The sequence below is a fragment of the Thunnus maccoyii genome, chromosome 12 (genome assembly GCF_910596095.1).
Source record: "Thunnus maccoyii chromosome 12, fThuMac1.1, whole genome shotgun sequence".
NCBI classification, from domain to species: domain Eukaryota; kingdom Metazoa; phylum Chordata; class Actinopteri; order Scombriformes; family Scombridae; genus Thunnus; species Thunnus maccoyii.
In genome coordinates this window covers 2,448,330-2,474,956 of record NC_056544.1, presented here as the reverse complement: position 1 = coordinate 2,474,956, position 26,627 = coordinate 2,448,330, and the positions used below count along the sequence as shown (strand labels likewise).

General features: G+C 39.1%; 1 protein-coding gene across 3 annotated transcripts in view; it reads left to right on the top strand.

Moving 5' to 3' along the window:
- LOC121908968 (cadherin-12-like) overlaps positions 1-26,627 on the top strand; it is a 133,161-nt gene that overhangs the window by 21,139 nt on the left and 85,395 nt on the right. For all 3 annotated transcript variants that reach the window (XM_042429300.1, XM_042429301.1, XM_042429302.1), the window contains exon 3: positions 20,036-20,657. In XM_042429300.1, the coding sequence (XP_042285234.1) occupies positions 20,352-20,657 (306 nt within the window). In that variant the 5' untranslated portion in view covers positions 20,036-20,351. The remainder of the gene's footprint in view (positions 1-20,035; positions 20,658-26,627) is intronic.

The window sequence follows — 26,627 nt, the reverse complement described above, 5'->3', positions numbered from 1 at the left end:
TGGAATTAATCAATTTGAGCCCCAACACAGACCACAATAATCCTTTTCAAAAGGCCACAGCCGTCAAGTCTCAGTGCATCCAGTCACTGAGCAACAGTAAAATGTCATCAAGTCAATGTGTTTACTCATATCTTTTGTTCATTAATTTTTAAACTGGACCACATTGTTGGATTATGTGTGATATCCTGTGAAGCCAGAAGAGCCACTTCCTGCTGTAAAGAAATCAAATTTGTTATTGGTTGTCACCATCACCGAACTGTCAGTCTAATTGGGTGTAAAAAATAGGCATATTTTATTATATGTCCAACATGCGTGAAGATTTTGTAAAAAGCATATCCTGTATGTCTTATATTATTAGCTGTCCAAATGTTGCTTCATCTCCTCACAGGCATCCTTACAGTAGGTCAGGGTCAGTTAATTCATGCTTGGCCTTAGTGGGACTTTCATCTGAGGAGGTAAAACCGTAGCTGGACAACAATAAGAAAGTCTTTTTAAGGCAATTTCAACTCACAACCATTTGGAAACACATTTGTATGCGAAACAATAAAAACAAGCTCATTTCCCTTACTACTTTGAATAGGTTACAACCTCGTTTTGCCATATAAAAACTAAATGAAAGCTAGGCTAAGTGATCAAATAAAGACATTGCAATCACTATCTGCTGGTACACAGTTTGCTGGGTAAATCTTCAAACTTGACAACTTTTCGATAATTAATTTTTTGCATAATTATTGTACCTTAAAACGTAATAAATAAAGTTTAAAAGAAAAATGCTGTTGTGGCACATGCTGGTTTATAACCTAAGACAAAGACAAAGTCGATGATGCCCTTCAGCCTCTCCTTTTTGTCTTTCTTCTGCTCCACCAGCTGTGCCTTCAACACCTGATGTGTCCCAGAAGTCAGCCTGTTCATGACACTTTTTACACCACCGAGGATACTTTTTTCCTCTTTACGGAACAGCAGTTGAGGACATTGTGACATGTTTTTATTTTCATTTTTCCCCTTTGCTTCAGTTTCTGCTGGGTCCTCAGATATCTTGCTGAGCGTTTAGAAAACAAGCTCCTTCCAAATTTAGGCTCAGGTGTGTGAGAGTTCAAGGACATACTTAGCTTCATTTCTTATTTTGGAGGAGGCCGACTTCTCCCCAACAACCCTCTGACTCAACCTCTTCTTGGTCCTTTGGGTGGCTGAGGGTTTGAAAATAGCCTCAGCTTCTCCTTGAAGGAGGCTTCAAGCCCCTCTCATACTCGACAGCCTCCCACTTCTCTATCCCCTGCTTTATCTTTTTTATCTAACAGACAAATAAACTCATATTGTAATTTAAATTCCAATTTCATCTACCGTCATAGTGTTTACATTTAGTCAGTCAAGTTGCTGTACATTATTCAAAATGACCATCGAAAAATGGTGTATTGATCCGGTCAGAGTAATAAGCCGTAAAGCCCATTGGGAAAGAAGTCAACAAAAACTCCCAAAGAGTATTTTATAAAACATTCAATCACCTAACTTAAGATTCCCTGGCATGCACCTCTAATGGCTGTTTGTTTTGACCTAACCAAGAGTGATGGACCTGTCCCATCGTGGGTCATTTTCAGCTGTTAGGACAATCTAGGGGGTTTAAGAAATTGCTTTTCTTGTAAGTTGACTTATAGCAACCTGTTTAGCTGCGAATATCTCATCATTGCCTGTCACAATTGTTGTGGCTGTTTTTCTGTCACTATTTTTAACCATGGATGGATTAAAAATAACTAGATACCATGTTCCAAGATGGTGCCCCTCTCTGGGAGCACATGCTGAAAACATTTCTCTCTCCATGCTTAGGTTCCCTTAGAGCATGAGCATTAGAGTCAATTCATGGTCAATCAGAACTAGTTTGTACGATGTGTTGGCCACAAACACCTTTCAATGATTATGTCAAGAATGTAAAAAGAGTGCTAGAGAGACAATTTTAAATGCTGGCGACTTTCTTACCTCCACACAGCTGACCAATCACTGCGTGAGGTGGGTGTGAATGTTGGGAAGTTACAGAAATGGTCAGACACACCCCTAATCCAGTGTTCAGGTGTGTGGGGAGGACGTTTCCGAAGCTATTCAACAATCCGACAAGCACTTCTGATGGAGTATACAGGCCCCTATAGAGCATGCCGTGTTGCCAACTATTTTCAATAGAAAGTAGCCAATGCCTGCAAGAAAGGTCAATGGATGTCCCTACAGTACAGGAACGCATTTTAGCATAAGCAGTCTATCAAATGTGGTTGTTCATTAAATGGTTGAAATCTACCCCTTTTAAAATATTTTTTTTATGATATTTGGCTTCATTTTAGAACATTCAATGTATTTTCTGTGTATCTAATGCACAAACGCAGAGCATGTAGCTAGGCACAAAGGATCACAGCTATTAGTGACCGGTAATGGTTTGTCAGGCATCACTACTGCACTTCACCACATCTCAAGAAGGAATCTCTGATTTCTTTAATAATGGCCCCAAAGCCAAACAGCAAAAACCCTTACCCTGCCAGAACACAGTCAACTCCTTACAGGCGGACCCCTGCCACTCAAGCAGCCCTGAGGAGGAGAGATCAGAGCAGTGGCAGTTGCTTGCTAACATCAGTGCTAACATCAATGCCACCCCCCCCCCCCCCCCCCAGATGGTCCTATATCAGCTAATGGGCAAGTCCCAGCCAATTACTCTGTTGATTCTGATTGAAATGTTTTTTGGATTATGTTTCTCGTTGCTGTTCAGGCTCACTTTGGTCTTGGTTTCAATATTTATGTCATGTACATGTTTACTGTAAATTTCAGATCTTTTGTGTGTTTACTGTTTTAAACTTGGTGTGATGGTGGTGGTGGTGCTGGACAATTAGTTATGTAGCTTGCTCCCTGTCTCTCAATTTCATGTCTCACGGGTTACAGGGCGTACAAATTGATTATAGCCTATCATTTAGCAAGTTACATTATTTCTTGTTTTTGTCACAGACCTGGTAGTGTGACATGCTGCGAATGAGAGCAAGAGGATGTCTCTGTGTGTGAGAGGTTTTGGAGTGCAGTCTTTAATGAAAGCCTGTTTGTAAATCACTGCCTACGGCCTGTTCAGAGTTACTCGTTAATGTTTATGGTTGCTGTGTGTGTGAATGTGTGCTATAAAGTTCAAATGCCTTGTTCTATTGTTACCCATATAGCATGGCTGCGGCTCAGTCAACAGTAAATCACTGTCTGTTGTGGTGTAAAATTCTTGTTGGCCATTTTAAGTAATACAAAAATCATGAATATTGCACAGCATTTAATATGACTATCACTATATAAACTTTCTCTCATCATCCCCAACTAGGGATGTCAATGGTCAACCATTAATCGGTTAACCACCAAGAATATTTTTGACCGGATACACATGTCGGTCTATAGATTAATTTGCATACTAGGGTTGGGTACTGATCTTGTTAATTCACATTAAACATGTTGGATCAATTGGTGCCAAATTTTGGGACCTTGTAGGACTGAGAGTGAGCGTAGCACCAAAATAAGTTTTAAAAAGACACTCATACGTCTCAACCCACGGATACAAAGAAATATGATTGATCCATTTTACCAACCTGCACGGTGGCTGGCAGCTAGTTTGCATGGCTAATGTCATTAGCAAAGCCTCGCTGTGCTATGTATAGCCCACAGACCAGTGGTACCCAACCTTTTTAGCGTATGTATCTCTTGGGCTGTTATGCCACGCCGATAGTACCCCCTCACTCATGCGTGTTGATGTTTCTGCTAAACTAGTTCTATTACACTCATATTAAACTTAACAACTGATTAAATGAAAATCATTTGAATGATTCCCCTTTACTACAAAGACATTAACACTTATTGTGAGTGAAAAAAATAATATTGAGACTCACTCAGTAGCAGTTTCAACTCCTTATCATCAGTCACCTGTGCCTTAATGAGACACTTGAGCTTGTTTGTCTTCCGTAAGTTTTGATAGGTCTGGAGGCAGTGTGGCAACAGCTGTTACCAGGCTGTTCTCCACATTCAGTCTGTTCCTCTGCTTGGCTCTGATGAGACCCAAAGCTGAGAAGGTCACTTCACACATATAAGTAGATCCAAAAGGCAAGAGTTCATTCAAAGCACATTTTCCCAACTCAGGATATTCCTTTTCAACATCACACCAAAGCTTTGTCAGCATGTACCATCTTTAGCCCACAGTTGGAGGACAAATCCATCAGATTTTCCTGCAGTCTTGCAGGAAGGCTGCTGCTGTTTTCATTCACACTGAATGGGTTCCTCACCCAGTCCAGTTTTTCTGACTTTGCGTCAGTGTCATGGAAGTACTGGTTGAAATCAGTGTCGAGTTTGGACAGATGTGCTTTCACCATTTTCACCACAGGGCTTCTGTCAACATCAGTGGTAGCAAGATGGGTCTCAAGCAGTGGGAAACAGCTCACATCTCCATCCTCACATTTCCTCCCCCACAATTTGACCTTCTTTATGAATCCATTCACTTTGTCATCCATGTTAATGATATGTGAGTCCTTTCCTTGAAGTGATAGGTTGAGGTCATTCAATTTGGTGAACACATCAGCAAGGTATACCAGACGCACAACGAACTTCGGTGGGAAGTTCAAACAGTCTCAGTAGCGTTTTGCCATGAGACAACCAGTGGACGTCAGTATGCAGTAGTAGCTGCTCGTACTCTGACCCGCTGTCATAACAAAGATTTTGAAACAGCCTGTGATTCATTGGCCTGGACTGAATGAAATTAACCACCTTAACTGCATCATCTAAACAGCACTTAACTCCAGGCTCGTTGTCTTGCTGGTGAGTGCCTCCCGGTGAATAAGACAATGCATCCACTTTATGTCAGTACCCCATTCACTCTCTCTGTCATTGCTGCTGCACCATTGGTGCAAATGTGACTGCAGAATTTCCACTCCAGTTTGTTATCTTTGAAAAAGCTGTCTATAACCTGAAAAATTTCCTCGCCAGTCGTCTTTCCTGTAAGCTTCTTGCAAAACAAAGATGTTGGTTTATTTCCGACACATCTTTATAATGCACAAAGGCCAGGAGCTGAGCCTCTCCACTAACATTCATCCAATTGCAAAGCAAACTGACCTGCTTGTTTCATTTTATTCATCACTTGTCCAACGATATTAATGGACATATTATCAATCTGACAGGACACTGTGTTGTTTGATAATGGAACTGTCTGCTTTCTTGTCAATCATAGTTTCAGCTAAAACTATGGCTGCAGGGAGAATGAGATCTTCGACGATAGAGTGAGGCTTTTTTGACTTAGTCACAAGTAGCAACACAGCATAAGACGCCTCCAATGCTTTGCTTGACACTTGTCGCTTTCCTCAGTGTAGTCTGACTTGACTTGAATTCTGACAGTTTTTGACTGAAGAAATCATCTGTTTTACCAAGACTTTCTGAGTGTTTGGTGGTCTGGTGCCGCTGTAAATGGGCTGGCTTCATTTAATTATTTGTCAGGATTTTGCCGCAAAGAAAACACTGTGGCTGTGGTGGATCCGCGGGCGTACAAGTAAATCCGTACAAAATATATTTTTCACTGAACTGTTGGGTTTGGCCTTTTTTTCCCTTTTGTCACCAGGCTTCCCTAAATCTGAATCTAGAGCGACAGCAACTGGGTGCAGTTTTGATATGCGTGTGGATGTGACCTCTTCACAGAGTAGTGTAACAGTTGACACCTGCTGGGGGGGGACTAGGGGAATGGCGTGCACGTATCATTGTAGGTATAAGCTTGTAAAGTGACTATATGTTTTCTTATCATTTTGGAAATTGATTGTAATCCCCAATCTTCCCATGTACCCCCTGCAAGCTGCTGAAGTACCCCTAGGGTTACGTGTACCCCCGGTTGGGAACCACTGCCATAGACTGTATAAAAATAAGCTGTAGCTGCAATGTCTCCAGTTTAAACAGGTCACAGGTGTGTTTTCAGTGTGAAAGACCTCACGGAGTGGATATAAAGTCACACAGCTGACGGACTGTTAGCCTAGCATGCTAATCCTATGATCTATCTGTAACGTGGGTGTTACTTTGTTATTAGACCATCACCAAGTCGGTGTGCCAAATGATTGAGACCAATATGCTGCCAATCAGTGTGGTAGAGGGTGAGGGATTGAAAGAGCTAGTTCAGTACCTCAAGCCTTAGTATGTTATGCCATCAAGAGCTACTGTGACTAAACGCATTGAAAACACTTTGAGGTGAAGAAGGATGAGCTAAAAGTCAAGCTAATCAGGGCAGACAAGTTATCTCTGATCACCGACTGCTGGACAGCTCTCACAAACAAAAGCTACATCACAACTTTTCTTAAAAATAAACCATTTAATTACTAATTAATGGGTGTCGGTCTATCGAAAGCAAAATTAACCGAAACTGACATCGTTACCCCCAACTCTGACTGACTTCTAGCATCCCTGCTGTCAGGCTTGGGGAAGCAGGAGTGGACCCAAACGCAGAGGCCGGAATGCAGATATGATGAAAAACTCTTTTAATAGTGGATGGTCATGGACAGGTAAACAGAGCTGAACAGAACTAGCAGAAGGAACAACATAAAACAATCCAACAAAGACTGAACAGAAAACCCGAACTTAAAGAAACTGAACTAACAAGGAGATGAGGTGCAGGTGGGGAGATGGGTGGAGAACTCGAGAGGGGAATGAACATACAGGGAGCTGATTGGCTGAGGACACACATGGAGCGGGGCAGGGCTGACGAGGCTAACACAGGGCAGGTGTGGGGAAGACAGCAGGGCAGGGCTAACGAGTCCAAATGCAGGGCAGGTGTGGAGGAGTACATGAACACACAAGGGAAACAGAACAAAAACCCAGAAAACAAACTCAATGCCATCTACACTAACCCATCCAAAACCAACCACAAACACAAACCCAAGCACACAACCCAACAAACTAATGATGCAGTCCTCTAAAACCCACCACCCAAATCATACAAGAAAACCCTTATGAACCGAGGGACTAAACAGACGTGCAAAACCAGGAGATCCCACAGAACACAACATAAGACCAAAAAAACACCCAAAGTCCAGGCAAGATGTGACACCCTGCTACAGTAGATGATTAGACTGCATATCAAAAACACAAACATGAAGTGCCTAACTATCCATCAGTTACCTGTGTTGAGGAATATTGAGGATCATGAAAAAAAAAATTAAAAGGGGAATTTACAGCAAGGGAATAACTGGCTCCTCCAGCTGGCCTCACAGTCTGAATGCTGCTGCAGTCTGTCATGTCAAAGCAGGTATTTAGCTGTACTAAAGACATGGCACTCACTCGTGTCCTAGAGGTACTCTGTCCATCAGTGTCTGTATTATGACAACAGCTGTTATATGTGATGAAATCTATTTTTGTTGGGAAATAGTTGCTTTGTCTTTCATGCTGTTGTGTAGGAGTGTTTTGCAGTATGCGATGGTGTGGAGAAGCCTGAACAGAATCTAAATATAGAATGGAATGAAATATGCAGAGAAAATCAGTGTATGTGCAAATTCTGGGGAGAATTTGCAGTTTGTCTGTTCAAATACACATACACACAAACACACACATAGCACTTCTCTCTGCTTTGTTTTAGCTAAAAAGTTATAAATTGCTGCTGTGGCCTGGTAGGCGGCTGCTGAGCTTGAATCACTGTGACGCTGTCTGGGTCTTTAAAGATCATTTCAGTGGAACTGGGCCTGGATACCCCAGTTTCTAAAACACTGCTCACACACACACACACACACACACACACACACACACATACACACACACACACACACACACACACATGCACAAACTGATGCTCCACTGGAGCACACAAGTATTTCTCTTTGAGTGTTTTACAATCAGTTGTGAAGTGGTAGGTAAAATATACAAACTATGTATGTATGAAAACTGTGTTATTTAATCTTATAGATCATAATAAAAACAAAACAAAACAGAAAAAGGTGGTATAGAAATAATTACGTTCAGTTATTAGAGAATATATTTTCCCCTTCTGAAAGTGTTAATATGATTGAGATTGTGTATGTGTGTATGTATTACATCCCCTAAAGTTGATATTTTATCATAAATAACTTTTTTGTGTCAATCATAAAATTGTCCAATGTATTTGATTGTAATATGGATTTAGATGACTATTTTTAAGAATTCTGCTGGTGATGTGAATGGTGGTATGTATATTCATTTCTTTTCAAAAAAGAAAAAATTACAAGTTCTCTGTTGACCAGATTTTTATGTAATTATTGACACTCCAGGAGCTTCACTCTAGTGTCAGCGACAGGCCTATATGTCATTTTGGCACACAAGACATAATCTAACTGGCACATTGCTCCCGGCAAAATAACTCCTTTCTATTTAATGGCCCAGTGACCTTTCTCCTGCCGCCAACCTCAGGACAAATTTTACATGTTAACCCCACAGCTGGTAATCTTAATCTGATCTTTAATCTGGTCTAATCAAACTCTGGTTGGTTTTTCCCCTTGGTATGATTCCTCACTGAGACCATGGCTGTATATGCAGATGGATGTGGCGAAGTGTGACGTCACCTGTTATTTAATTGGAGCTGGTTTGAAGCCCAGAGTTGCAGCTTCTTCAAATAAGGAGTGTGGGTCGTTGCCTTTCATGCTTTGGAAACACGTCCCACAACCTCGGACCCGAGCACTGCACACCTGGGCTAACATTAGCTACTTTAGCTAAATTATGCTAACCAGGCAGGTAATGTCATCAAATTACATTAGACTTAGTGAAATATTGCGACAATAGTCCGACTCAGTGCAGGTCCCGCAGCTGAGGAGAGCAGCAGGTGAGGCAACTGTCAATCACAGCTGTCAATCAACGCCCACACAGCAGACATCAAAGCTACTATTTGGTTTCAAATCTTATTAATGGAGCAATTTCCAAAATGACCACCAGCACACTTTTGAGAGGGCCTGAATTTAGAGATTGAGACCACAATGACTTGTTGAAAAAGACTTGACACAAATTTTTTGGAGCCAACATCTAGCAGTAGCGTTGCACTTTAAGGTACATCAAAGTCGTGGTAGCTGCTGCTTGACTGAGAAGTTTTATAGGAAGCAGTCTCAGTCTGGTCACAAAGAATCTCTTTGTGGTGTGAGTGTGATCCAACCTCGATCTGACACAACTGCCAGATGTACTCAGATGCAAGTCTGAGCTAAACAGCCAGGTGCGCTTTGCATGCTGGGATGTGGATGAACAACTAACAATGTATGTTGCCTTCTTGATCAGACACAAATGAGAGAATGTTCTCACATGGCTTTTAGTGATGCATTTTGGTTCACTTGAACCTTTTTCTGTGTGAAAAGAAACCAAACCAGATTTACCAACTCATCCACTGATTCAGACCAGAGCAAAGCAACTCTAGGTTTGAAAGCACCCTCAAAATAACAAAATATTCAGTATGTTTTTCTTTCCAACTCTTTGCAGTATTAAGGGGTGTGAACATTGCAGCCTCTTGGGATAAGTAGTCGGGCTTTGCACACAACCTGTGCCTGTCTTCTGTCTTTAAGAATATTCAGTGAAGGTACATCCCAAAGGGTAACATTTGGTGAAGAAAGCCATTGTGTTTACACTGAAAATGTGACATACATAAATTTCTTGGGGTTTTCTCACACACATTTTATTGGGATCACTTTCATACATTCAAATAATCCTCACACTTCATATCATCTTTATATAGCCTACTGGTTATATACTTGTGTGTAGGGTGTGTAGAGTTAGTGAGTGTGTGTGTGGGCAGGTATGTCATTATGGACCACTTAGCACATGGCCAATTGAACTTACAACCACAGCTACTCAATAAACCTGCAAGAAAGTCCTTTTAGACAGCAAACACTCTCGGCAAATTCTATGAATATTTTTTCCCCCCTCAGAATCTATTGAACAGTCCAGATCTTTGTCAGCATTTTCCATGATCCGTTTGAGCACTCGTGGCTGTTGTTTAGAGAGCAAGAGAATGACAAAACATTGAGACAAGAAACTAGAACAGATTGAAATAAAAGGCCAGCAGGCGGCTTATTGCAGCAGTCCACCTCCAGTGAGTCAGATCAGTCTCATTAGAAAGGTTCCACAGAGTTTTTAACCCCTGGAAGTATCTCTGGAGAGCACTTGAGATTCACTTTCACTTTGGCCCTATCATTTGTTGTTTTGGAGATTCTTGTTTCAGAGAGGGAGTGTCCACAAAGTGGACGAAACCCTGTCTCCTAGAGATAACGTGTATATAAATTACAATATAGATCATAGATTTGTGTATATTTCTCATTTCTCCCTGATGGTTTGAATAACTTGCTGCTGTTTTGTTGTGCTGCTCTGTCTTATCTGTCTGTGCACTGTCAGTGTCCTCTTTTCGTGCAGCGACGTTATCAGTTATGAATTTGTTTTTCATTGCATGAGAAAATGGATGTTCAAATGTGCTTTCAGTGTAAGTGATGGGGGCCAAAATCCACAGTGTGTCCACACAGTCATGTAGTGCAAAAATCATTTAAAAGTTGATCTGAAGCTTATATGGGGCTTCAGCAGTCTGAGTTAGTCATATCAAGTGGATATCTGCCACATTTATAGTGTTTCCCTGTTGAGCTGCGGTGGAAGTATAGTAACAAAAAGAGGGACTTTGGCACTAAAAAGACTGTGATGTTGAAAGATATCTACTTGATTTGGCTCATTTGGATGACTGAAGCTTCATATTAGCTTCAGATAAACTTTTAAATACATTGCACATAAGGAGTACTGTGAATTTGTCCCCCATCTTCTAATGGTCAGTATGAACAGGAGGGATGATTACAGCAAGAAAATCATATTTCAGTGTCATTTAGGCACCTGACTATTTTTTTTAGGAGAGACTTAAAACATTGTGAACCTGTCCTTAAATTTACCTGGGAAGTCACAAACATGTTGATACTGATTTCATCATATGGCCATATATGAGAAGGTCCACATGGATGTCCGCATAGGGGTACATGCAACCCAAAATTTGTGACCATGCAAACTATATGCACTGTATTCACCATTTTTGGTCCTAGTCTCATTAAGCGGTCGCACACAATTTTCTTTTTCAACTTTTTCTTGCTGTTCTGCCAGATAAAACAAAGGAAGTCCCCTCCCGCTGTTATGAAGTTATCACCTTGTTCTCTAGTTCCCATCTCTGATGTAGTTTGACCTTATTTGTATCTAGTGAGCTAAAGGATTGAAGAGTGTGTTAGCAGGTGTTGACTACGTTCTTAGTTTCCAGTATGATGCACAATTAATGTATATCTATGACTTTGATTTATTCAGTTTATTACATAGGTCTGGTGTTGTGCTTGCTGTTTCCCTGGTTGAAAAACCAATCATTGTAGGTGGGGTAAGGATGGGATCATCATCTTCCTACACGGTTAGCTAGATAAATAGCTCCATCCCTGAAATATGGGGTCAAAATAATTGCCAGAAAAATGGTGACAAGCATGGATGAATTTGTCGCAGCTGTACAGGTGGTTGGATGTCGACTTATAGAAATAGCAGCGTCCGTGTCAACTGAAAACAATGATGGCAGACCACTTGCTTCTGATTGGTTAGGACAAAGAGAAATCATGAACGCGACTGTGAAATGAAATGAACTGTCAGTAGGTTTTCACAGTAACTTTGCATAATATTTAGCCCACATTTGAATCCCAGTGTCACCTGATGATATTCTCACTTTTGTTTCAAAATGTATTGAATATTTGTGTTGGACTTGCTTCTTATTTTCCACTGTGATGCACAATATATTACCCAGGAGCAACAGTCACTCTTCAGATGAATCTGTGGTGTAAAGGTCATCACAGCAGAACAAAAGAGTGATAACATGTACATGACACTAAAAAAGTGTGTGGCTGCAGGTGTAAGGAGGAATGGGTGATGGGAGAGATGAGGATTGACAATAGTCATTCATCACTTACACACACAAGTAACCACAGTGTAATCTACAATATGAACTGTATAATGAGGGTCATTGACTTCATAGGTGCTATATAAATCATGATAACATCAATAAATCATTACTACATTAAAGTCATTTATGAAATGATTTAATAAACCTTAGTATGTTTTTGTGATATTTCCTTCCTTTTGTTGTCATTTTAGAAAATTAAATCTAAATCTCTTTAGATTGTATTGGTGTTAAGGACATCATATTTTAGAAATTATTATCAACCACTGTTCATGGCCTCCCTGCCGTTCCTCTAATATTTCCCTCCCTGGTTCAAACATCCAAATATGGGATAGTGCTTTGCTCTTCCCTGGGCGTCGCCTCTGATGTGTGATTGACAGGGTCATTAATTAGCTAGTTAGTGTTAAGTGGTGCATAGAATATTACAGGAGACACCTGTCCACTTGGCTGTGAGTTTTCAACATAAAAAGTCCAAGGAACTTATTCAAAGAGGCATTTCTTACAAGCATTCATGCTCCGGCAGCACACGTCAGTAAACAAACTATCCACAGGCTACTCCAGTATCTTCATCAGCTCCTCCACACTGTTTATTAGGTTTGTGTGATGTATTTAGGTTGTTTGCAATATTTATACATGGTCTGTTTAAATAGGATTTGCATATAATTTTGCCTTATTCATGACATTTTTACTAACATATAGATGTGGAAAGAATTGTCATTCAAGGTCATGTGTTCTGTATATCCCAAATTTTTCATATAACACATAACTGATGCATGGAACATGGTCATTGAGCAACTATAAAAGCAGCTATGCATAGCTCTTTATTGGTGGTCTGGCAAGTCTTTTCCTTTGATAAAACTGAAACATATAATTTTGGTCTTACAAGATGATACATAGCTTGGTTGATGAGTTGAAAAGAACTCAACTTCATGTCTAAATTTGTGACAGATTGGCAAATTGATAAGACTGATTAAAATGTTTCCAAGTGCTAAATGAACTTTATTTAAGTTCAAGCAAAGTCAGGCATGTAAGAGATCCCAGTGAGGTTGGTGATTGAAAAGTTAAGTTAAGGATACATATAGAGATAAACAAATAACAATAATGGGTCTTGTAGGTATGAAATACCCCCTGAAAGGATTGGCTGAGTGGTAGAGGAGTAGAGTTTCAAGATTTCAAGTAACAATTACTGGATCACCTGATCCTTTTGCACTACTGCACTCTGCTTAGATTACAATCAATTAAGTCATCTGAATAACCTTTTTAATTAAAACAAGGTGGACTATGTATACATGTTATTCTACGTGCAGGTCAAGGTTCCCCTGCCTCCTACTTCCTGTTTGGCAGTTTGGATATGAAGTGGAGCACATGGAGCACAGCAAACATTTGTGTACTGAAACATAAATGAATACAGCATAGAGACCTGACTAAAATGCAAATAAGAGTGGAGCAATGGTAAGTTAGCCTAAGAGCAAACTATAGTGTCGTCTTGATCGAATGAACTAAAGAATGTGACAGTGTAGTGTATGTTTGGTCAGAGTGCAGCCTGCTCTCTAGAGGGCACGGGTCTGCACTGTGACACCCCCTTTAGGCTTGAAAGGTGGCTCTCAAAACTTTGTAGCTTACTATTTTTGTAGTTGTGATTTTTGTAATGTTCACCCCTGAAGGAGATGAAACAAAGTGTACCAGTGTATTTCAGAATAGAGACCACAGGGCACAGAAATCAATAGCATCCAAGAATAGCTGAATCAATTGGGGCAGCAGAGCACTGTTGCCTCACAACATAAAGATTCAGATCCACTGGGAGTCCACCAGGAAACTGTCTACAGATCTTGGACTACAGGAGGGTTTTTTTCCCCCCGAGTCCAGAAACTGTGAGCAGGTGAAGTAGTGACTGAACCAAATAATACATTATACATTACTAAATGATTTTGCCAAATATGTTTTGGAATAAACTTAATTGCAAAAGCATTTCTTTTAGAATCCTATTTGTCTTTAATGTCTGTAAAGCCCTTTGAATTAACTTGTTGTTTGAAGGTGTCATACAAATATACTTGCCTTGTCCTACTGTACCAGCTTTATAGAGGTAGTTTGCATGAATGGTGAATATACAAGATGCAGGATTTAGACACCGTAGACCAGGGTTCACGTTGTGTATCCTGCAGGTTTTAGTCTACTAAAACACCTTGGTTAGGGAAAGATAATGGATTGGTTATATTTAGATCTGCAGTGATTAGTCGATTAATCGATTTGTTGCCAACTACTAAATTATTATTTAGTATTTGGCACTATTTTGATAATCAACTATTTTGATAATCAATTCATTGTTTTTTAAGAAAGCTATTTCCAAATTCGCTGATTCCAGCTTCACAAATATGAACTTTTTCTGGTTTCTTTGGTCTTCTGTAACAGTCAACTAAATATCTTTGGGTTGTGGACAAAACAAGACATTTGAGGACATCATCTTGGGTTTTGGGTAACAGTGATCAATATTTCTCACCAGTTTTTGATATTTTATGGACCAAGCAACTGATCTATTAATTGTGAAAATAATCCACAGATTAATCAATAATGAAAATCGTTAGTTGCATTAGTTATATTATTGAAAAAGTAATCTTGTGTCTTACTTCAATTCATTGGCTATACAACATATACAGTATATATACAGCTGCCATACATTGTTGAGATCTCTCCAGAATCTTTACCAAGTGCTTTGAGCCTGAATATAATCATAAAAAGATGAACATGCTTCAATTTTTACCAGCAGATGTTGCAGGGGAATATGGAATATATGTCACTGACATATTATTCAATTATGTTGAAAAAAAATCTCAGCTTTTCCAAATGTATTTTCTGTTACAAATGCTAATTTGTATCACTATTTTGATGTTACAAATTAGTATTATATTAGTAATATAATAAATAAAAAAAATAGTCAATCTAGAACTGTGCATTACACTCAGTGAATGCTGGAAGACAGAAAACTGAAAAAGCACTTAAAACTTGCACTTATTCAAAGTGTGAATGAAGGCAGAAGAAGTTTGTGTTCATGGTGATGAAGGAACATGTCACCCAGTGCAGCAGTGTGGCTCATTGATGTGTTTTAATAGTTTTTGGACAACAATGGAGCTCTATGGCACAGAGGAATAAGATATATCAGATTTTGATACACACACACAATACTTGTTAGTAGATCAAATCATTGATGGTTTGTGTATGCACATAAGAATGATATTGAATATTCTCACACTTTAAAGTACATCACTAGTTTTAATGTCTTAAGACAGCAACTTATGATGTGTTTTGACGACAAAAGCTACAATTTAAGGATGTAAGGATCTCCACATGACAAACACATGATAAATTACAAATTTTTGACCAAAGGAACATTTCCTATGACATCAGTCTTTTTGTTGTGGCCAGAAGTGCAACATGCTTGAAGGTTCCAGGTCATAGAACTCTGCAACTGGGTTATCTACTTTGAAGTACCACTCCACTTCCATTTTCCTTTAAATATTATTCTAATACTCAGTGAGAGTTTAGGTTATGTGCCTGACTGGGCGAAAGGCTCTCAGGAGAACTCATACACACACATACACATACACACACCCACATACACTTGCACACCAGGGGCGCTGGCTGGACTTTTAACCATCAGGAGCTGAGCCCAGATTCTTCTCCATCAAAAAAAAATGTTTTTTTTCTTGCATGTGAGGGCTACACATTGCTTAAAATGTGAAAATTGGAGGAGGAAGGAAGGGTTTAGATTTGATTTACCCTGTAATCTACACAAGTATTCCAGCCACGAGGATGTCTCAAACCAAAATGAGCATTAGATACTGACTATCTTTATTACTAGGCCTACATGATAAGAAATACTCAAAACACAGCTACTCAAAGTGAATGAGTAGACTTTCATATTTGGTTGCAAAATCATTGCTGATGGACCTACTTGATATAAACCACCATTCCCACCTCAATGGCTAACACGAGACTAGGCTAGTTTGGTTTCACTAGCCAAGGAGGGGTGCAACTAAGCTATCATTGCTAACGGTTTAGCCAGCCACAGTGCACTGCAAGGTACATCAGCTGTATAGAACCTATGCTCTGCTCGTGTCATGTTCACGTAACTTGGAACTCATACAGACATTTACACACCTTGTCTTCCTGGCTCAGCATGAGAGGATGTTTGTGCCAGTGCTTCAGCTTCAAATCTTTGTATATCCATTTTTTCCTCACACTGTCTGACTGTGTGAGCTGGTACTGTGTGAATTTACAACACTGCCATCTTCTTTAGTGACAAACTGCTCAAAGTGGAGAATTATTTGTGGCTAAAGAAAAAATCTTCAGGGCTACAGTGCTGAATGCCCAGGCCAGGCAACACCCATGTTGCACATGCAGAAGCCTCCCCCAAGAGGCATTTACACCATCTCTTGTTTTAGGAAGCACTGATCCATGACAGCCCGGTTGTGCGATGGTGTGTGGGGCAGCGGAGCGCAGAAATGTCCCTCATGACCTGAAGAAGAATGTGGATTTTGGGAAACATACAGTAGTACTATTCCTCATGACAACTCTGGGGATGTACCTGATTTTCTGTATTCATCACTGATTTTGTTTAGTCAATGCAGGTTCATTTTGTGTACCACCTGACAATCAACAGTACAACAACAACACTGAGATCAGTTTAGGATGGCTGAATAGAGGAAGTGGACCAGCTACACAACACTCACCTCCTCTGGACTGTAGCAAACATGCTGTGCTGTACACAGCTGCTGTTTGTGAACACTTGCAATGAGTGCATCTCTGACTAGAGTCCAGTACAACTACAGCCTGCAGCAGCAAATGGTCAGGGCCTGCTGCCTCTTCCAGTCGATGAGTAAAAGCCTTGATGTGTAGACTGTGACATTTAGATGCAACAGTTTGTATTTCATTCACCAATGGAGAACATAGGAATATGAAATATTTTTGTATTCTTCACAGAAATCTCCAACTTTTTTGCTCATATAACACTTCCAAGTCAGATACAACAAACTCTCTTAACTGCAAAATTAACACAAATTTGTCATAAATAGCTTGTTTGAGCCTGATGAATGTCACCTGTTCATGAGGATGTGAATGTTCATGAGATTTTATTATTGGCATAACAGATGCCTTTGAATTTACCATATAAGACTAAATGTTCTGCTTTGTTTCTGGGCAAGTTTCATTCGCAAAAATGTTGCCAAAGAGCAAAAACAAGAATATCACACTGCTGAGCTTCAAGTTCTGCTGTCAGAAATCAACAGATAAAAACATAACAAATGTATCATTAGCAGTTGGCATATTAGAGGAACTGAAACAATTAGAAAATATGAATCCAGCTGCCAGTGACGTGTCATCATTCACAATCTTGCACCACAACCTCTTAAACAGTTTGTAACAACCTGTGGTGCTGGCTCAAGGTTAACAAGAGCCTTCACAAAAGGCATTGTTATATTATGTTGGATTCCAGTCAACAAAGGTCGGTCAAAAGTCTTTTTCAGTTAAGACAGTCGGGATGTGGAATCCTTTACCCCTGACTTTTAAACATTTTAAATCTAATTTGGAATCATGGCTGAAAGATTCTCAGATCTGCAGTCACTTAGCTCATATACACTGATAATGTGGCCAGCATCAATATTTATCTGGCTGGAAATTTCTCATACTGTTTGCTTGTTTTTAATGATGTTGAGATTACTGATGGTTGGTCCCTAGTTGGGAACTAGTATTGTGTTTCTTTTTTTTTTTTTTTTCTGATGTTTTTATGTTTTCAACATGTAATGTTTTAATTCATCACTGCTGTTATTTTTACTTTGGCAACTTACGAATCACTGGTGGCTTCCACCCAGATGGAAATCAGCTTTAAGCTGTAATATGGTACAAGAAGTGTGTTGCTTATTGTACCTGTTAAATAAATGCAATAAGATTTTATTAGGACATGTGGACAAGCTTGTCAAATACAGTATATGAACACTGGTCTATCACTGATGACTCTGATCACTGATCAAGCTAATATGAAGCTTCAGTCGTCGTCATGGTACCAAAGTCCCTCTTTTTGTTATTATACTTCCACCGCAGCTCAACAGGGAAACACTGTCCGAGGAAACACAAAGAGGGAATTTGATGCTAAAAAGACTGTAAATGTGGCAGATATCCACTTGATATGACTAATTCAGACTGCTGAAGACTCATATAAGCTTCACATCAACTTTTAAATTATTTTGCACAGAATGACTGTGTGGATTTTGTCCTCCATCACTTACATTGAAATCATATTTGAAGGGGATCTTTTAATAGCCAGTATGAACAGGAGGAATGATTACAGCGAAGAAAACCTCTTTCACTGTTCATATGGACACCTGACTGCTGTTTTAAGACACATTTGAGAAATTGTGAACCTGTCCTTTAAGCTGTATAGCCGCTGCATGTGGTGAATGCAAAAGTCCCTGTACAGTTGGACTAAGACGATCAGTTTTTCTCAGCAATGTAGAGAAGAACTAGATAAAAAGAGGCTTTTAAATACTAGGTTCAGTAAATTATTTGTAGTTTTAATGTGATGGACACAATAACATACATATCTGTACAATATAGTTCCAGTGAACAGCCCAGCATCTTTCTTGGTCTTGCCATTGCCAAAAGTATGTATTGGCTAGGTGTTGAACTCTGGTAATTATTGAGTTTAGAAAAATAACAAACACCTCACAGGTGTGCAATGCACAAATACAGTGCAATGCAAAGTAGTTGTATTTATTGCACTGAATAAGCAAACAACCCCTTCATCAACTACTGCATGTGCTAATTCCATGCATCAGCTGTCAGAGTAATCCACCAAGACTGCCAACCTTGCATGCTAAAGCCTTCTTCCTAATTAGGGCCGTGTGATCTGATGTGAGATGCCTGGCTCTTGGCCTGATGTAGTGGTGACAATGACTGCTGCAATGATAGCAGTCATTCAGACTGAGTAAATACCTAACATCACCATCTTGCATAAATTACAATAATGTGGAAGAGTGGGCGCTGTGTCAAGTGTTCACTACAAGTGTGCCACGGAGCAGGTGCATGTTTCCCACTCATAACTATTATGCAGGCAAAGCACTGATGTTTACATATGCATGACAATGACACCCAGATGAATGTATGAAAACAGTTACCATAATTTTGCTGTCACACCTGAGCTCAACCTCTTAGTATCCAATGATTTTACAAAGATTTATTAACAAGTATTCTTGCCTACCAGTTATAATCATAGCTAAAGGGTAAACCATTTTCTACTACTTTAATATTACTTTACCTGCTTCATCTGCTGCTATTTCAGTTTCAACTCCTTCACCCTCCAAAATCCCAGTGCCACTTGTGTCAAGACCCCACTTATGTCTCCCTGGGGGTCTCCAAATCGCTGCTATTCATAGGGTTTATCCACTATAAATTAATGTAGTTGACCACTGCAGTGTCCCTACAAGAGTATTGCATTGCACCTGTGGTGTCTATACTGTCAGTATAAAAATGATTCATACTGTTGTCAGATTATAGTTCACACAGTCAGATTGATGTGGATCACTGGACCTTAGTTGTTTCCTCTAGAATGTATAGCCCTCAGAATAGATACCCACAAATTAGATTTGGCAAAACACAAAGTTAAATCTGTTCCTTAAACCTTTTCCCTTGTGTTTTTGGTTTTGAAAAAGATAGAAAAAAAATACACCACCATCCAAACCTCTCATGCACACTGCTTCGACATGCAGAAATCCAAAGCTTGATAAGCCTGCTGTTCCTAATTATAGTTGCTACGATGGAACTATGATTGGACAATCACTGTTTGGGGGAGAGGTTTGGCAAACAATCAATTAGGTCAAAATTGCACATTTTAATATCATGTTTTTATCACATTTGATAGTGTTTGTATTGATTATTATTACTATGGTTTATGTGGAGACCTGTGTGCCATCAGTAATTTGTGCATAAACTGTACACCTTTTTAAGCTTTTGGGACATTGTACTTTTTCATTAGCCTGATGCTGATCAAAACACGTCGCTCTTATCACCAGTGGTTTATTTTTCTGTCTTGTAATCCATCTTTATTTGTATCTTTTCCTCCAGGTGTGATCAACAGAGAAGACCTGATGAGAAGGTGAAAACAGAACCAGAATAAAGACTTTTTACTCCAAATACTTTAAGGAAACCTCAGCCAATATCAAACCAAGACATTCAATGACTCCTTCAGGAATATAATGCTCTTCAGTATCTCTCACACTTCAGTGAGGACACTACATTGACTTGGACCATATTGAATTTACAACACTTTCCCTGATGCTTGCCTCCAGGGCAAAGCCAGCTTTGGATGCATTTCAGTTTCCAACCTGGAAATAGCCGTTTACTTGCACTTTTCACTACCTTTTTTTAACGATACTCCCTGATGATCACAAGGGAATATGTCACTATACTTTTGGTGGGCTCCTGTTTCCTGTTGGACTACAGCTCCCAAATTCCTCTGCAGGCTCAGCTGCAGAGCAGAACTAAGGGCGGGGTGCCGTCAGCCAGGGGAGGGACAGGAAGTAAGAGTGTGAGGACGTCTTTGGGGGAAGCGATATCATTAGAGGGCAAGATGAGGCTAAGAAGACATGGGAGGTCGAGGGTTCAGAGAATTAAAAGAGGATGGGTGTGGAACCAGTTCTTTGTCCTGGAGGAGTACATGGGCTCTGAACCACAGTATGTTGGAAAGGTACGTAAATATTCACATCTCTCCTTTTGATATTCTACAGGTTTGAAATCTGTCAGCTTTTCTACCAGTTTTAGTTTTAATGCAAAGTACTATTCTGCGCTATATTATTAAGTATCAATCGCCCATTTAAAAGGTAGGTAGAAAAGATAAAGGGTATGTATAACAGCAAAGAACAGTCACTAAGACCTGCTCACAATTAGTCACAGTAAGTCTCATCATATCAGCTTTGAAAAATCACCATGATAAACTTTTAAAAGTAGATTTAATTGGCAGTCAAGTTAATAAGGATCCAACAACAAGGTGAAACAATCAAAAAGCAATAGGATATGTATGATGTATGATATATGTATCAGTATATGATTGCATATATTGATAAATAAAGTAATATTAAGCACAGAGAATTGATGGTTCATGTGTAGGGGTGGCTGCTACTCACTGATTGTAAACACATAACTCTTCTATATTTTTGGTATTGCTGATGTAATTAAGATTTCATATTTATGTGTTTATTTAGGGGGGATTAGCTCTCTCAGCAGAAACACATCTTTTCCACTAAATCTAACAGTTAAACCATTTTCTATAAATGGTCAGTTTCTTGATGTGTCTCTAACTGAAGTGACAATTTTGTGGTAAAATGGGAACAAAACTGCTTGACAATATTTGATTACACTGCCAGAAGTAAAAAATAACTGTTTACTTTAACAACTCAGTTGGCTTCGTGGAATGGCTTAAACCTTTTTTAAATGAACTCAGTCTTTTCACAGTAATCCCACTTTTCTTTCTACCTCTCCAGCTGCTAGAGTATCCCAGTCATGTGGGCTGGTAATTCCACAAAGTTAGAGAGACAGATTAAAAACAAAATGGGCAACAACTGATATAACAGACGCCGATATATCCTGACTTTTAGTTTCTCATACGGGTCAGCTCCAAAAACACTGGATCCTTGGAGCATGTTTTTGTCAAATCCTCCCTGCCTGGTAAACACCCACATCACTGTCACTCAAGTTATTTTCTCAGACTTGAAACAATACAAGTGTTTTCTCAGGATGAGTTGTAGTAACCATGACCAGTGAACTGACCTTCAACTGAAAAAAATAATAACCATAAAATCTCCACATTGTAGGGCTAAATTGTGTAGTTCAGCATAAGTGGAGCTGTAGATCATTTCTTGCACTCCTTACTTAATTATTATTATTCAGTTATTAAAACATAATTATTGACATTCAGACAGGGAATCCTGACTGTTTTCAAACCTTTTTAATCTCCCATTACTTTGGACAGTTTTTGAGTGACAGTGTTTGAGGGGTGAGGGTCAAGCTGAGGGGTCAGTCTTTGTTGTCTGAGTCTCGGTTCTGAAGACTCGATGGATACACTGTTCAGTAACTGAAGACAGCATCGACAGGGAGGAAGTGAGGAAGTCTTGGAGATAAAATAACTGCCAAAAGGGACTCACTTAGGGCAAGGTTTAGATAAGAGTACATCCACAATCACTTTAACAATTGAAAAAAGTGTGTTGAGTGTGCACTGCCAGCCACCACATGCATAGGGATAGCAATAATATAATAATATGGCTTAATGTAAGAATACCTGCTATGCTTAATGTGTTGTGTTGTTGTATGTAAACTTTTCACATTTCAGGCTACCTGCAATGAACCTTTTTTTTCTAAATTTTCTAAAATTAAAAGCGTAATAAAAACAAAATCGGGATTTTTGAGCTTCTTTCCACTTTTATTTGAATACAAATACAAATATAAATAATTTTGCTGCCTCAACAAATATAGATACAAATACATATACTGGGCTCTCTGCACACATCTACATCCCTAATATATATATAAAAAACAATATATACTGAAATCTAGTTTTGTAGTTTAAGTCTCTGTAAATAAATCCTTATCTCAGGAACACTGTCTTTGGCTGAATTAGCTAAGATTGGTGTTCAGTACTGGCATCTTTTGAGTGAAAAAATAAAATTACATATTATCACCTTTATATCAAAATATATAAAGATTTTTCCCCAACAAGCTCCACCAATCAGAGGGTTGTTGTGACCTCAGAAATGAAACCCAAGAAGTTCCAACACGATGAGCGTATCAGCATCAGTGTTTATAGAGATGATGGTGAGTAAATCAAACTGGAACTGTTTATACAAATAGAAACAACATCTGCCCTCCTCACCCGCAATGTAAATTATGCCAGGTGGTGGTGCACCCAGCTGCTCAGCTTGGTAGGATAGGGAAGTGGAGTATAGAGGAGAATGAATTGGCATGATCATTACTTCCACCTCCAGTCAATGCTGTAATATCACTAGATGTCAATTTAGTTAACCTTTAGCTGCAAAACCTGTCGAGTAATCAGGGTGATGGTTCATTTTGACTGCCCTGGATATAACAGGTATATTCTGCAGTGAAAACAATGAAAAATGCTCTGCACAGTGTCACACTTGTGTGTTTGGTGTGAAAGCAGGGTCACGCATAAGACAGCAGCAACAGTAGATGTAGATGGAAAACAGACTGCAGGGACGGTAGGAATAGAATGAATCAATCTCAATTACAACTGATTGTATATTTGCATTCTTAAAAAAACAAGTTTTGGTGATAATGCCTTCAGATTAATGTTTTGTTATAATATCACAGTGATAAATCACTGAAATGAAAGCACAATAACTCATCCATGAGTGAGCATTGTTTGGTAATTGATTTCTTGGTGGAAACAGAGACATGTACAGCCTAAAAGAGCTGGAGTTGGCATTGAGTAGCAACAGAATTTAAAATCACTGCCTTTTCTGGCTTTTGTTAGAAACCAACTTCTTGAAATAAATATTTATATGATCAGCACCATGTTTGATATCTTGTTGAGATCTTTAATATCTCTCAGAAGCAGAAAATAGTGTTTTCTCACCTCTGTCCTTTCTAATCATCCAATCACAAAGGATTCAGTTGTGAGAAGTGCTTTCCCACGCCAACTCCAAATGATGTTCCTGAGAGCATTAAGAGGATCTCAGGATGTCATCAGTTCAACAGACTGAGGTGCCAGCAGCTCTCCCCCAGCCTGCCTGCATTGGTAGTTTGGCAGCAGCTTTTTTTCTGCAGGGGGCCTGAGACCTCCAGCTGGCAGGCAGAGAAGGAGAGAGTATATGTGAGTGTGAAAGAGAGAGGTAAAGAGGGGGATGGAGGCACAGAGAGACCTGCATTTCTGCTGGTAAATCAAATAACCTGGATCTGTGTCAAAAAGATGTCAGCATCAGATGTGGCTCAGGCAAAACAACACACAGAGACCACCATGATAAGTGAATACTGTGATCCTGAAAAACCTGGGCCATGTTCTTCATCTGTGGATAACTGAGTTAGCTTGATTTGATTGCTGGTGATTTGATATAAGCCTGGATTCCTCAGTTCTTCAAACCTGACTAAAACTGAGTAACTGTTGCTGCTCAAACCTGCAAAATACATTCAGTAATATTTACTCACCTGGATCATGATAACTTCACAAGGTGAACCCCATACTAGGGATGTGCAGAGAGCCCAGTATTTGTATTTGTGTCTGTATTTGTTGAGGCAGCAAAATTATTTGTATTTATATTCGAATAAAAGTGGAAAGAGGTTTAAAAATCCTGTTTCTGTTTTTGTTTTTATTACGCTTTTAATTTTAGAAAATTAAAGTGTTACAATAAGTGTTCATGAAGTGTTCCCTTGGGAGTACTTCATTTGTGTCAGTAGTTCAGCTTTATCTCTGGGGAACACCCCCAACTCTGGGAGTGATGTCCAAATTAGGAAATGTGCATCATGTAGCAGGTGGATGTGACTCCCCTCGTTGAGACCTGCTGATAGACGTAACAGATGAGCAGAGGAGAGAGACTGAGATAGTGATGTAACTGACCTGCATGCTGGTATTTAACATGTTTTCTTTTTTTCTTCCCGAAAACAAATAATTTTTAAAATATTTGTATGAAACAAATATTCGTAAAAAAACCCGCTATTTGAGCTTTGCCGAATAACGTATTGACAAATGACTTCTGTCTTATACAATATACTATAGATGGAAGCTATGGGGACTTGGTCAAGACCTTTTGATGTATTTGTCACAATTTAGTTTTAATGATAAATAGGTAAATGCCTACATCATAAAATGGAATATACAGGTGAATCAAATCAGTTCACTTAAAATAAAATAGGCTTTACCAGTATTTTGGTACACAACGTTTCAATTCTATACTATTAGACTAGTGGAACCAAAAACACAACAAGACATTCAAATTAAACAACAGAATAGCTTGTTTGTCTGTGCACTCCAGAATGACAGATAGAATCATTCTGTAATAACGTCACCTAGTCATAATTACTACGGCTGATAGAGGGCGCTGTCACTTGAATGTAAATATTTGTTTTGGGACATTTGGTGAAACGACTGATTTGTCATTTTAATTGGGAGGACAGTCTCAGAAAACATGGTCATTTCATGGAAATTTGTCAGTTTAACTAAAATGTACGAAATATTCACTGCATGCAGTTAATACAATTCTTTATTTTTTGTCAACCATGAGTCTGTTTCATAAAATACAAGGTACCATTTTGGAAGGTTGTCATGGCTCATACAAACATGTTAAATGTGGTTTATCAGCTTTAGGTTCATTTCTACTGTGAAGCTGCAGCAAAAGAGAAAATAAAGAAATGAAAATAAATATGCACTTTTATAACTATCCAATACTACAATTTAGCTCAATGAAAATTAACAAGATCATTTTTGCATCAGCCTGGATAACATAGTTGTATAGGTTCAATATAAATGTGTAATTTTGGTATCCAGAACTTATAAACTGTACCTGATAACTGAGACCATTTGGCATTTTTCATGTTAATCTAAGTTGCTATAATGGCTTAAGAAAGAGCTTCACAGGCTGCAATGGAAAAATTCATTCATACATCTTCAAATATTAATTTCCATGCTACAAAAATGGAAAAGAAGGAATTTGTCAGTTGTTTGGTACTGAGGCAGGCATGGTAACCAGACTGTCCAACAAACAGAACATGAGCATAAAGATGATGATGAAGGTTGTTTAGGTTTATTCTAAATTATAGAAGCTAATCACAGTTTCTCTTATTTCGGAGATTTTTTTCTTCCTGGAATGTTTACTTGTCAAAGCACGGCTGTGCACATTGATTTCAAACACATGTAAAGACTAGATTTTAGCCTTTTAGACCTTCAGGGCAAATGTTTGAAAATCTCAGTTCACAGTTGCAGTTCCTAAAGCCCAAATAGATTGGAAGTTCCACAGAAGCTAAGCTGTTTGGTTGAATCCTTGCATTGCACTTAATTGTGCAGGGCTTTCCTTCTACAAGATGTTATTGGCTTTATTTCATAATATTGAGTGTGGTGATCTTTTGTCAATTTTCATTTAACAATACTATCTTGCATGCAGAGTAACCTGTTATAGTATTATGTTTTCTTTCTCATCACAGAATCAGAGAATGGTTGTCACATTCAGGTGGCAGAAATACAGAGTTTTCATGGAAGGAGGTCTCGTTTAGTAGTTAGAGGTGCAACCAGAGCACAGTGAGTAACTGAGAGACAGACTCATTAGAAAAAAAAAGCTTGGCTGACAATCCATATCCATCTGCGATCCAATCAGACCACTCAGCAACAGGTCAGTTTCTGCTCTCACAATCAAGAAACAGTCTGCCAGGTGCAGGTCAAGCACAGCATCATGATCACTGCAGGCACTCAGTGTGCTTACTGTCCACAGAGCCGTGTTCAGCAGATCAATACTGAAGTATCAATACCTCCAGTGCTGCTGTCTGCTTTTGAGAAATGATTCTCACATAAACATAAATTCTCCAAAAACTTAAATAATTTATTTGTATGAAAATTGAATGTGCATCTGAGGCAGCCCTGTGCCCTGGCAGCATTTATCTTGTTTAATTCACATATAAGTATTTCAGCTCAAATTTAGTGTCAAGTCCAACTCAAAAC